We start from the raw sequence: 12,233 nt of genomic DNA, 5'->3' as shown, positions 1-12,233 counted from the left end.
TTCATCATTGTAGATGAAAGCCAGCTTCCTCCCCTTTTACCTTGGATCCCAGAACTATCTGGTATTTGATTTCCTGTATCCAAGGAGCTTTGTTTCCATTGTATATGCACTGCTCATTCTTTCCCTAATGCTTTCATTCTTACCTTTTGGTTATGTGTAAATGTGTGTGGTAAGGTTCAGCCCATACATACACAAGTCAGTACAGAGACTACTATAAGCATTTTCCATTTGTTCTCATGCATTTTGCCTTTTTCCTGATCAGAATACCACACACATGAACTCCAAAAGGCTTACTCCTGGAGCAACTCCAAGCTGGCATTGTAAAGAGAAGGATTTTATGAAGTTTCCCTGCTTCTTGTCCCTGGTGACTAGTGGGCCAGAATAGTTCTCAACAGGAAAGTCAAAATTGCTCAAAATTATTTCCTGGTTGTTATAGCCTTTTAGCACTTGCTTTTTTTTTTTTTTTTTTTTTTTTTTTATGAAAAAGGAGATCAAGATGAATAAAGTCTATTATAGGATGTCAGATTCTTAGGAATTGGAAAGGGAAATGGAAACTTAGCATATTCTGCTTTTTATCATACCTGAGCGGTCATTTCTAGAAGATGATGGATTTTAGCCTTATCCTCTGCTTTCAGAAAACCAAGTTTATAATGGAGAAATGCAAAGCATTATAGTTTCCTTGTTCTCATTCCAAAGTGCTTCATTTGGCATGTACAGTCTGGTCAGATTGTAGAACTCAGGGCAGGATTTAAAGAGTAAGTTAAATTGTTTGATGGCTTGGGGTGGCTTGTGTCTTGGAATCAGCACATGTAAATTGTGAATAAGCTCTCACTAAAGGTAGTAGCAGAAGTTCCAAGGAAAAGTGTAGATAAAATTTGTTTGCTTTCAATATACTTTTGATTTCAGAATAAATCCTAAGAGTAATTATTTGTATCTGGGCTTAAGTTGTTTCTTTAAAGGGAAAAGAAAAACAGAAAGGCTGAGAATTTTTTTTTTTTTTACATAAATTTTAGGACAAAAAAATGTATCTTGCCATGTTTGTTTATTCATACTGTCAATAAATATTGCCGCCTCGGTGCTGGACACTCTGCTAGGCTAGAGATATAACAGTAATAATACAAGCATGGTTATGTTTCTTGAGAAGTCTGTGGTATTAAGGAAGTCATGCTAAACAGGTAAACAGATAAGAGTATTGTAAGAATATGATCAGTGTTTTAAAGAAAATAGGGTAAGAGTGCCTGGGTGGCTCCATCAGTTAAGTGTCTGACTCTTGATTTTGGCTCAGGTCATGATCTCACAGTTGTGGGTTTGAGCCCCACATGGGGCTCTGCACTTACAGCATTGAACCTGCTTGGGATTCTCTCTCCCTCTCTCTCTGCCCCTTCCCTGTTTTCTTTCTCTCTCTCTCTCCCCCCCCCCCGCCCACCCCAAATAAACAAACTTTAAAGAAAATAGCGTAATATAGAGGATAAAACTGGGAGGAAGGAAGAGTAGCTTACTTTAGACAGAGAGGGGGGCCAAAAAAAAAAAAAAAAAAAAGGCTTTTCCAAGGTGGTGACATTTGAATAAGACCTGTAGAATAAGAAGGAGTCAGGCATAAAGAACATTGCAAACAAGGGAAAAGTAGGTATACAGGCTGTGAGGTGAGAAAGAACTTGTGTTGGAGAAATTGAAAGACCCAATGTGACTGGAAAATGGTCAGAGGAGTTTGATAGGAGGCCAGGCTGGGACACAGGATCAACCCTGCATGGCCTTGTGTCATGGCAACACATTTTGATTTTACTCTCCTAACAGCAGGAAGCCACTGAAAGGTCTTTAAGCAAGAACATGACAAGATCTGGTGTATATGTTGGTTCCTGTGAAGAGAACAGATTGAAGAAAAGGCATCAGTGAGAGCTGAGAGACCAGGCTTTTCAAGAGGTGATACTGGTTTAGGTAGCATGCCAGTAATGGAATTGGAAGGAGAAAAGTAAATGGAATTCTAGATATATTTTAGACATACACTTGTGGACTTACTTGAATAAGGAAGAAATTTAGCAGAACTAGATTTTTGTTTTGAGTCTCTAGAAGAATATTCTTCCATTTACTGAGTTAGGAAGGAATGTAAAAACAGTAGGTTTGGGTGGGAAGTAAGGTCAATAGTTCCATTTTGGGTATAATCACTTTGAGATGTATTAAGTTACATTTATAAAGAAGTCTTGGTGATCAGCCGAAAAGTCAGTGCAGATACAGACTTAGGAATCAATAGCATATAAATAGTATTTCAAACCATAGAACTGGAAGTTAAAAGCATTGGTAAGAGAGGAGGGTGCGTGATTGGGCTCTAGGTTGGGTAAAGCTTACACAAGGCACTATTACTCTGTCATACTGGAGAAGGTACTACTTGGAAGGTAGGGAGAAAGTTGAAGAAACTGAGAAGGAGCAGCTGTGGAATAGGAAAAGCGTTAGTGTTTGGAAGGGTGTATAGTTCAAGCCCCATGGCTGAGCAGGACAGAGACATTTTAAGCCAGATGGACTTGGATACATTTGTAACACCTTTGCCCTTGGCAATCCCATAGAGCTAAACTTACATACTCTTCAAAATATGGAGGAATTGAGTTCATTGATTAATGCCAGACCTGATGTTTGGCTTGGGTTAGGAGCCAGTTGTGAGTACTAGAAATCTTTTCTCACTTTTCCTTCTGTTTTTCCCCTACACTATAAACTTGCTATAATTTTTTTCTAAACTACAAATTTGATATCAGATGAGAGGTTCAAAAATATGTACTTCTAGAATTAGTTAATAGTTAATTTTTTCTCTTAGAAATGAAATACGGTTGACCCTGAACAACATGGATTTGAACTGTGAATCCACTTATACGTGGATTTTTTTTTATAAATGTAGTACAGTACTGTAAATGTATTTTCTCTTATGATTTTCTTAATAACATTTTTTCTTTCCTCTAACTTTATCATAAAAATATAAATGTAGTAGGTACAAATATGCAAAATATGTGTTAATCGACTGTTTATGTTATTGGTAGGGTCTCTGGTTGACAGTAGGCTATTAGTAGTTAAGTTTTGTAGAAGTCAAAAGGCACAAATGGATTTTCAACCATGTGGGGGGTCAGTGCCCCTAACTTCTGTGTTGTTCAAGTATCAGCTGTATTGGAAAAATTTGTTTATTGCTGTCTAATTGCATAAACTCTTTAATAAGATTTTGTTTTTGAAGAAGTAGGAGAGAAATAAAATACATCACATGTAAATATACCCTATTAACATGTATCCTTTGTCTTGACAACCTAGATATTTGATAAACAATAAACCATCCTGAAAATCTAATAATATGGTATACATACTTGATTCATTCAAACAGTATGATGAGTGCTTATATCCTACTGCTTGCATATGTGGCTTGCAGTTTTAAAATGCTTTTATATGTACTCTGTCTTCTAATCCAAACTTCAGCCCACTTTATAGATGAGTAAATTGAAATTCAAAAAACATAGTTGAATTGCCCAAGGGCCAGTGGTAAATGGTAGAACTTGAGTTTAAATGGGCTCCCATTTTGTAACCCTACGAGTATGTTGTGAAGACCAAAGCCAGAGCCGAGGACCCATGTGTATAAGAAGTGGATATAGGGAACTGCTGGATTTCCCAGAAAAGCCAGAATGCCCAGGTCCAAAGGATGATTAACAATCTGTATCTGTTAATCTTGGAACTTGCTACAAAAACAGTGAATTGCAAGGGGGCTTTATCACTCCCTTCTGGTCAGTACTGAGACCGCATTTGCCCTCCAGTGAATTCTTTTAACTGTTTTCCTAAGAAGTACTCAGCTAAACCCTCTGGAGGAAGTTTTTTATGAGAACGCTTCTCAGACATTACAAGTAATAGAATATGAAATTTCCTTTACAGATATTCCTTGTACAGGTCAATTATTTTTACAACAAATCTTTTTCCATAGATGTATTCTGTTACATTTGTTGCTTAAAGAGATAGTAAGGATAGTAAGCCCCAGTAAGGATTGTTTAGATTTATTTTTTTAAGCCATTAACATCTGATTTTGAATCTCTGTCAATGTATTAGAATCATCCATATGTACTTTTTGCAGCAGTCCCAGGACATGTGGTTTTTTACTTGCCAGAAGATTTACTAAAAAATAAATACAACATTTCAGAACAGGGACTTTCATTTCCCTAGTACTCTTATCTAACTTAGGTCTGAAAACTTTCCAAGGAGAAAAAAAAAAATGTTTAAAAAAATAAATAAATAAGATATGCTCTCTTAATATGATCTTGTTAACAGTGCAGAAAGGATTTCTACACATTATTTATCTTCTGACTAAACAGTTCAGGCCGGCAGAGTAAATTCTTTGTGAGCAAAAAAATTTTTATCATGCTAAAATTGGATATCATTTTTAACCCTTACCATTTTGGAGATTCTTTTTCCTCCTTTGCTACAATCTTTCTTTCAAGTTTATTTTTATTACTTTTCACCAGGTTGTTATAAAATCTGGAACAGTTAGTTGTGGGTTCTTTGAAATCATTTCCCACAGTTGTATATGAAGATCTTTATCTCCTTTATGTATTAATCATATACAGCCTGTTTTTTTCCTGCCACGGGATGATCTTCTGCGTACGTCACTTGTCCATTCACTTCAGAAGGAACTCTTGCCTTGAGAACATAGGAGCAGAAGTAAACTTAGGGTGTGGAAGTCAGACCCTAAGAAACTAGAACCCTGATGATATATATATAGATATAGATACACATTCTTTAAAATAGGGAAAATGTCATAATCTGAAAATAGATACCTCCATTTCCTGGAGAATATTTGAGATGGGAGCAATAAAGATTTTCACTTTAGGAAGAAGGGCTGTCTACAAATGTTTCTTCCTGGAAGTGTAGACAAATGCCTTGGTAGCACTGAGGGGTGAACCTAAACACTTTATGCTGGCGTTTTCTCTCAGCTGGGTATGGCTGCCGAAGTACAGCAGGGACTTAATACACACGGAGCAGTTTCTAAAGCCTCTCTCCACTTTAGGCTTTGCTTTTCTTATTATCCCTCATTAGCTGCAGTTATTCAACCATGTTATATTCTGTGAATTTTACTTTTTCACAACAAAATGCATTTTTTTTAATGTTAATTCATTTTTTGAGACAGAGACAGAGACAGAGTGAGAGTGGAGAAGGGGCAGAGAGAGAAGGAGACACAGTCCAAAGCAGGCTCTAAGCTGTCAGCACCGAGGCCAATGCAGCAACGTGCAGCTCAGACCCACGAACCATGAGATCATGACCTGAGCCAAAGTTGGACCCCTAAACAACAGAGCCACCCAGGCACCCCACAAAATGCATTTTTTTTTTAATTTTATTTTTTATTTTTTAAAATTTACATCCAAATTAGCATATAGTGCAACAGTGATTTCAGGAGTAGATTCCTTAGTGCCCCTTACCCATTTAGCCCATCTCCCCTCCCACAAGCCCTCCAGCAACTCTCAGTTTGTTCTCCATATTTATGAGTCTCTTCTGTTTGGTCCCTCTCCCTGTTTTTATATTACTTTTGTTTCCCTTCCCTTATGTTCATCTGTTTTGTCTCTTAAAGTCCTCATATGAGTAAAGTCATGTGATTTTTGTCTTTCTCTGACTAATTTCACTTAGCATAATACCCTCCAGTTCCATCCACGTAGTTGCAAATGGCAAGATTTCATTCTTTCTGATTGCCGAGTAATACTCCATTGTATATGCATATACCACATCTTCTTTATCCATTCATCCATCGATGGCCATTTGGGCTCTTTCCATACTTTGGCTATTGTTGATAGTGCTGCTATAAACATGGGGGTGCATGTGTCCCTTCAAAACAGCACACCTGTGTCCCTTGGATAAATGCCTAGTAGTGCAATTGCTGGCCCGTAGGGTAGTTGTATTTTTAGTTTTTTGAGGAACCTCCATACTGTTTTCCAGAATGGCTGCACCAGCTTGCATTCCCACAAAATGCATTTTAAATGGAAAGAGTTGTTAGAAGGAGAATTATATTTGATAGTGAAGGAATATAGCTTAGTGATTAACATTAGAGAGCCTGAGCTGGACTGCTTAGGTTTAAATCATGGTTCCTTCACTTACTAAACTTGAGAGAATTACTTAAGCTCTCTGTGCTTTGGTTTCCTCATCCACAGAATGAAGATTATAACAAATAATAGAATCTACCTCAGCATTGTTGTGAGGATTAAATTAGTTAATATATATAAAGTGAAGAGAACAGTGCTGCTGCCTATCACAATAGTAAGTACTATGTAAGCTTAGAGACCATTGGTTTCTCTGCGTTGAGAGTGCAGAACACAGCTTAGCCAAAGAAGACCGTGTTCAGTAGTTCAGAGAAGATTGGCATCGTGTAATAACATTCTAGAGTAACAGAACATGTCTTTGTAGATTCTGAACTGTCTTATTCATTACACTAGTGTTTCATACTTTTGCACCCTGACACCCATTCCCTTTGTATCCCTCCTACTCCAAAGACCCAAAAAAGGAAGAAAAAATCAGGCATCAGCATGATCACCAAGGAGCCCAGGACATCTTATGTATGTGTAGTCAGACTATCATAACAGTAACAACAAGCACTTTATAGCACTGTGTGTTAGGTATTAACTGACCTCTTCATGTTTACTAATTTATTTAGTCCTCACAGTAACCCTATGAAGTAGGTGCTATTATTATAATTGCCATTTTACAGATAAGGACACAGACCCACACTGCCTCAACCAAACTGTGGTACAGCCAGAATTTAAACCCAGGTCAACTGCTCCAGACTCAAGTGCCTTTAATTGCTGTTCATGACTATCTGTTACTCAGGACAAGAACATCTCATCTAACATCTTGTCTCCAGAAGTCCCTGAGTCCCTAGGAATATAAGCAGGGTACCAATAAGGAGCCATTATTACCATAAGTAGTTTTGCCCAAAAATAGCACTAGAAAGTTAACCGAAGATCAAATTTGTCTTCAGAGAATGAGAGTTTTGTTAAACTTTTACTGTGAAATTCTTAATGCAAAGATGAATTTTTCATTTTCCAGATGAGTTTTTTATATACAGAGTTTTAAGAGTTTATATACTAAAGTAACTTCTGTGTGTGTGTGATTTTTTCTGTTGTTCTTACACTAAAAATGTAAGCTCTATTTAAGCTCAGATAACTATTCTCCTGGATATCTCTTAGGTGTTGTTTTCTTCCCCCTTAATGTTAAACTCTTTAATCTATCTGCATTATTTTCCTGTACATTGTAAGATGATGCTGCAACTCAATTTTTTTCCCCCAGAATAAAGCAAGTTGCCCAGCACCAGTTATTCAATAATCTCTTCTTTTTCCAGTGATGTATGGTGCTGCATTTTATTATATACTAAGCCATAACTGTTCTATTTCATGAATGGATGTTGAATTTTATCAAATGCATATCCTATACCTATTAAAATGATCTTATGGTTTTTCTTTTTTAGTTAATGATGTAATCATACATTACTTTCAGAAGAAATTCCTTCTTTATAATATTCAGTCACCCCATCCAGATGTATTTATTTCATTCACACCCATAGCCATCACTTAGTAATATTTTTTTACTTTCTTCAGTTTCTATACGTTTATTGATAAGATTATTCCTAGATATCTTGCATTTTTGTTCCTAGCATAGTCAGAATGTTATGAATAGTCTTACAGTTTTCCCCCCTTCTGTGTTGGTTTGTTGTGCCAGGTATAAAAGAAAAGAAAAAATCAGTGAAATCTACAAAAGATGGCATATCTCCAGTGGAAGAAGCTGAAATAGAAAGACAAAAGGTAAAACATGATCATTGTTACATGACTAGTGGATAATTGATATGTACAATTTAAATGAAGTTAGTTGTCTATATAAGTTTCTACTGTCCCTAAAAAAAAAATAACTTATAAAATAAAATATAAAAAATAAAAATATAATATAAAAGATAAAACTTATATAGCAATGGTATTTATAATTAAGTTATAAAACACATAATTAAGTATTTTAGCAGTGCAGTTTTTAAGTTTTACCAAACATTTTTCCAACTAGTACAAAGTTGAAATTTATCTCAAACCCAAAGCATGTCCTTTTTGATTAAAAGGAAAATAACTCATTATTAAAAATTCTTACTGTGGGACACCTGGGTGGCTCAGTCGGTTAAGCATCCGACTTTGGCTTATGTCATGATCTCGTGGTTCACGGGTTTGAACCCCACATCAGGCTCTGTGCTGACAGCTCAGAGCCTGGAGCCTGCTTTGGATTCTGTGTCTGTGTCTCTCTGCCCTTCTCCCACTCACTCTCTGGCTCTCTCCCTCTCTCTCTCTCAAAAATAAATAAACATTAAAAAAATTTTGGGGGGGCTCCTGGGTGGCTTGGTCAGTTACGTGACCAACTTCGGCTGAGGTCATGATCTCATGGTTCGTGGGTTCAAGCCCTGCTTTGGGCTCTATGCTGAACGCTTGCTTGAAGTCTGGAGCCTGCTTCAGATTCTGTGTCTCCTTCCCTTTCTGTCCCTCCCCCACTTGTGCTCTGTCTCACTGTCTCTCAAAAATAAATAAATGTTAAAAAAAAATTTTTTTAATAAAAAAATAAAAATTTTTTTAAATTCTTACTGTAAGACCAAAAATACTACTATTAAAACCTTGAAATAATATTGCCATAAGTTTTAATTCAATCCAGATCTGTCCTATAATTCAGACTGCTTTTATGTTGTCAAGTGCTAATTTCTCTCTTATTATGTAAACAACATAAATTTAATGTATAAAATTAAAGTTTTTCTTGAAAATGCAGTGACCCTTATGCTTCAGTGACTCCAAAGATCCATGGCACAGATTAGTATGTATTTTTGTTGAGGTAGGAATTGGAGTCAACAGTGTCCCTATGACTGATGTTCATGTCACTCCCTGGGAGTCAGCCTGACTGGTCACCTAAACTCTGCACCATAATGCATATTTTCTAACCTCCATTTATTGCACGTAACAGTAATGTTCATAGAGTAAAGGAACACAAAGAAAATCTTTTGTGGAAAATGGCTTTAAAAAAGAAAGCCAACTAAAGGTGCCAGTGATGAAAGTGAAAGGAAATTAAAGCCATTTAAGTGTTAGTATAGGAAAATTCACCAAAGCCTGACAGCATACTCTGTATTTTCTCTAGTACACATTTTCTCTAGTATTTACTCAGTTCCTCAAAGTTCATATTTAATCCCATGGTCGGTAGAAAATGCCACTGTTCAGTGGAAACAGACATATTAGATTTCAGAAGCAAATATTAAGATCCTGCCTTTATAGAAATGTATCAATATTGAAAAGTTAAAGGTAAAAAAAGCAAAAGAAAGAAGAAATACCTTGCTGTTAAAGCACATGTTTGGAAAGTGTAGTTTGTGTCACAAAATACTACACATTTGTTAGATTGAGTGTCATTACTTACAAAGACCAAAGTGATGGGGCTCCTGGGTGGCTCAGCTGGTTAAGTGTCCAACTTCAGCTGAGGTCATGATCTCACAGTTAGTGAGTTTGAGCCCCGTGTCAGGCTCTGTGCTGACAGCTCAGAGCCTGGAGCCTGCTTCAGATTCTGTGTCTCCCTCTCTCTCTGCCCCTCCCCTGTTCACACTCTGTCTATCTTTCTCAAAAATAAATAAACATTAAAAAAAATATATTTTTTTTAAAGACCAAAGTGAAAATGAGGAATTTTTATTTGAGAGATTGAGGGAATCTTTTCTATAGCCTATTAATCAGTTATAATAAGTGAAATGTCTGGTTTTTAAATACAAACTTTCATTCCTCTTGGTGATGCTTCTAAAACTTTTACCTTATTGCTCTACCAAGATCTTTGGGTTTCTTTATGAGTTTTGGTAATCTACAATCAGTTTATAGATGATAAATGATGTCCCAGAGCATTAGCGACCAGGTTCTCTTCCTAGAGGGGATATCTGTACCCCATACTTCTGCTTGGGGGAAAGAAAGCACTGTTGTGTATTTGATCTTTATTTTCTCTCAACAGGCTGAAATGGCTCTGCTCATGATGGACGAGGAGGAAGAGAGCAAGAAACACTTCAATTATAATAAGATTGTAGAGCACCAGAATCTAAGCAAAAAGAAGAAAAAACTGCTGATGAAAAAGAAGGAATTATTAGAGGATGACTTTGAGGTAACCAGGGACAAAAGTCATTAGCCTCTTAAAGGTGGTATTGAATTTAAAGTCAGCTCTGGAGATGATCACGGAGCACAACCAAAGTTAGCCTGAAATGTCTTAAGAAGGGCCCGTAGTAGAGCCAGAGCTACCATCTTTTAGTCCAGAACAGCCAGTTCATCCCAGGGTGGATCAAATCACTGTTTATTTAGTTGGGTACCAGGTGAAGTATTGGCTTGTCTTTTGGTAGCCCTATTGCACCAAAAATACATACCTTTTAATGTTAGAATCGCATGCAGTGTGATGCTCACGGTGGGAAAGATATGCATACTCAAGCTTGACTGAAAAATAACAGGTTCATGTCACATCATATCACTGTGTGCAATAGCCACTGCAATAGGCTATACTTTTTTCATTGCTATATCTCTTGTTTCTGTCACTCCCTCTTTTCCCTCTTTTTGCTAATAAGTACATATTCCTAATAGTCATACAGGCCTTATGTGTGGGTTTGATTGAGCCTGTACAAAAAATCTAGAAACAGCAGTCAGCAACTACTTAATGACTTCCAAGAGTAGGCCTTAAAACTCCATTGGACTGTCTGTGGGATACAGTTTTCTAATGAATCAATACAAAATGCTCACATTTGTATTTTATACAATCAACAACTCACTTCAAAATTTGGCCCCATTTTGGGCCTTCTGATTTATTAATTTATTTGTTTTTCTTTTGTATTTGCAGGTAAATGTTAAGGATGCACGGTTTCAGGCAATGTATACTTCCCACTTGTTCAATTTGGATCCTTCAGATCCTAATTTCAAGAAAACAAAAGCTATGGAAAAAATCCTTGAGGAGAAAGCCCGGCAGAGAGAACAGAAAGAACAAGAACTTACTCAGGCAATAAAGAAAAAAGAGAGTGAAATTCAAAAGGAATCACAAAAGAGGTCCATTGATCCTGCCTTGTCAATGTTGATTAAATCTGTAAAAAACAAAACAGAGCAGTTTCAAGCAAGAAAAAAACAAAAAGTCAAATAGCTGTTTGTTGTTTCTTTTTGGATTGAGAATGTGTTCTCCTAAAGTGTACTGAAGTGATAGAGGGAATATTTATTGGGAACAAAGCTTTCTTTCAAGAATATGAATAAAATCTTATTCTGACAGTTGTAAAATTTCTTCCCCTATACAACAGTTTGACTTAATTGTGGATGATTGACAGATTTGTTCTGTATGTTTCCACAGATTAATCATAATTAATTTAATTAAACTGAAATACAAGATTTATAAAATTTTTGTATTTTATGAAATTGAGTCATACTAGTAGAAAATTACTCTTGTCCTAATTTTTTAAAAGATTATTTACAATTCTATATAAAAATAGAGCAGTGCCCAGTTGTTAAGTCTGAATAAGAGTTAGGAACAATTTGAAAATATGTAGATGCAATATGTTAATTTCTCTGGAAAAGGAGGCAGATTTAGGTATCTATGTAAATTTATTTTTCTGGCCATAATGGATAGAAGCCAATAACTTCATTGTTTGTTCATGTTTATTATAGTTTGTTTATGAAATTAATTTGTAAATAAAAGTATAAAATATTTTTATTATTTTGCGTAGCACTGACTTCTTTACTTTTATATCTATATATAGCACCTTAAATAAACTCTCTGAAAAAATACCTGAAAAATTGACTAAGAGGACAACTCTACGAAGAGGCAGTTCCAGGTTTGCATTGCTCATAATTGTATTTGAAATGTTTGTGAGCTCTGCAATGATTTTTCTATTTGTAGTAACAGAAAATTCTGTCTGCCCTTCAGATTTTTGGAATGCTTAGAAGGGTAGATATGTTACTATAGAGTTTAAGGATTCTTAATTCATTTTAAAATTAAGTTAAAACACACCTGTAGGGCCTTAATACTCCTGGATCTCCTCTGGCCTAGGTTTTATAAACTATTAACCATTTAGAGAGGAGAATTAAATGTGCTATATAAATAAGATAAAAAACAAAATGGTCACTTAGAACAAATGATAAATACGGTAGCTCCTGAAAGGCAGTAGGAGTTTAGCCAGGATTGTGGTAAATAGTAAGCTTAACATTTTTCATATAAAAATTCAAGCC

General features: G+C 35.9%; 1 protein-coding gene across 2 annotated transcripts in view; it reads left to right on the top strand.

The window, feature by feature from the left end:
* The window catches only part of ESF1 (ESF1 nucleolar pre-rRNA processing protein homolog), a 62,802-nt gene extending 51,523 nt beyond the window's left edge, over positions 1-11,279 (top strand). For both annotated transcript variants that reach the window (XM_042931638.1, XM_042931637.1), the window contains exons 12-14: positions 7,714-7,796; positions 9,997-10,143; positions 10,864-11,279. In XM_042931638.1, coding sequence (XP_042787572.1) covers positions 7,714-7,796; positions 9,997-10,143; positions 10,864-11,157 — 524 coding nt within the window. In that variant the 3' untranslated portion in view covers positions 11,158-11,279. The remainder of the gene's footprint in view (positions 1-7,713; positions 7,797-9,996; positions 10,144-10,863) is intronic.
* Positions 11,280-12,233: the final 954 nt, after the last annotated feature.

Source organism: Panthera leo, chromosome A3 (assembly GCF_018350215.1).
Source record: "Panthera leo isolate Ple1 chromosome A3, P.leo_Ple1_pat1.1, whole genome shotgun sequence".
NCBI lineage: Eukaryota > Metazoa > Chordata > Mammalia > Carnivora > Felidae > Panthera > Panthera leo.
This window is presented reverse-complemented; position numbering and strand designations above follow the sequence as displayed.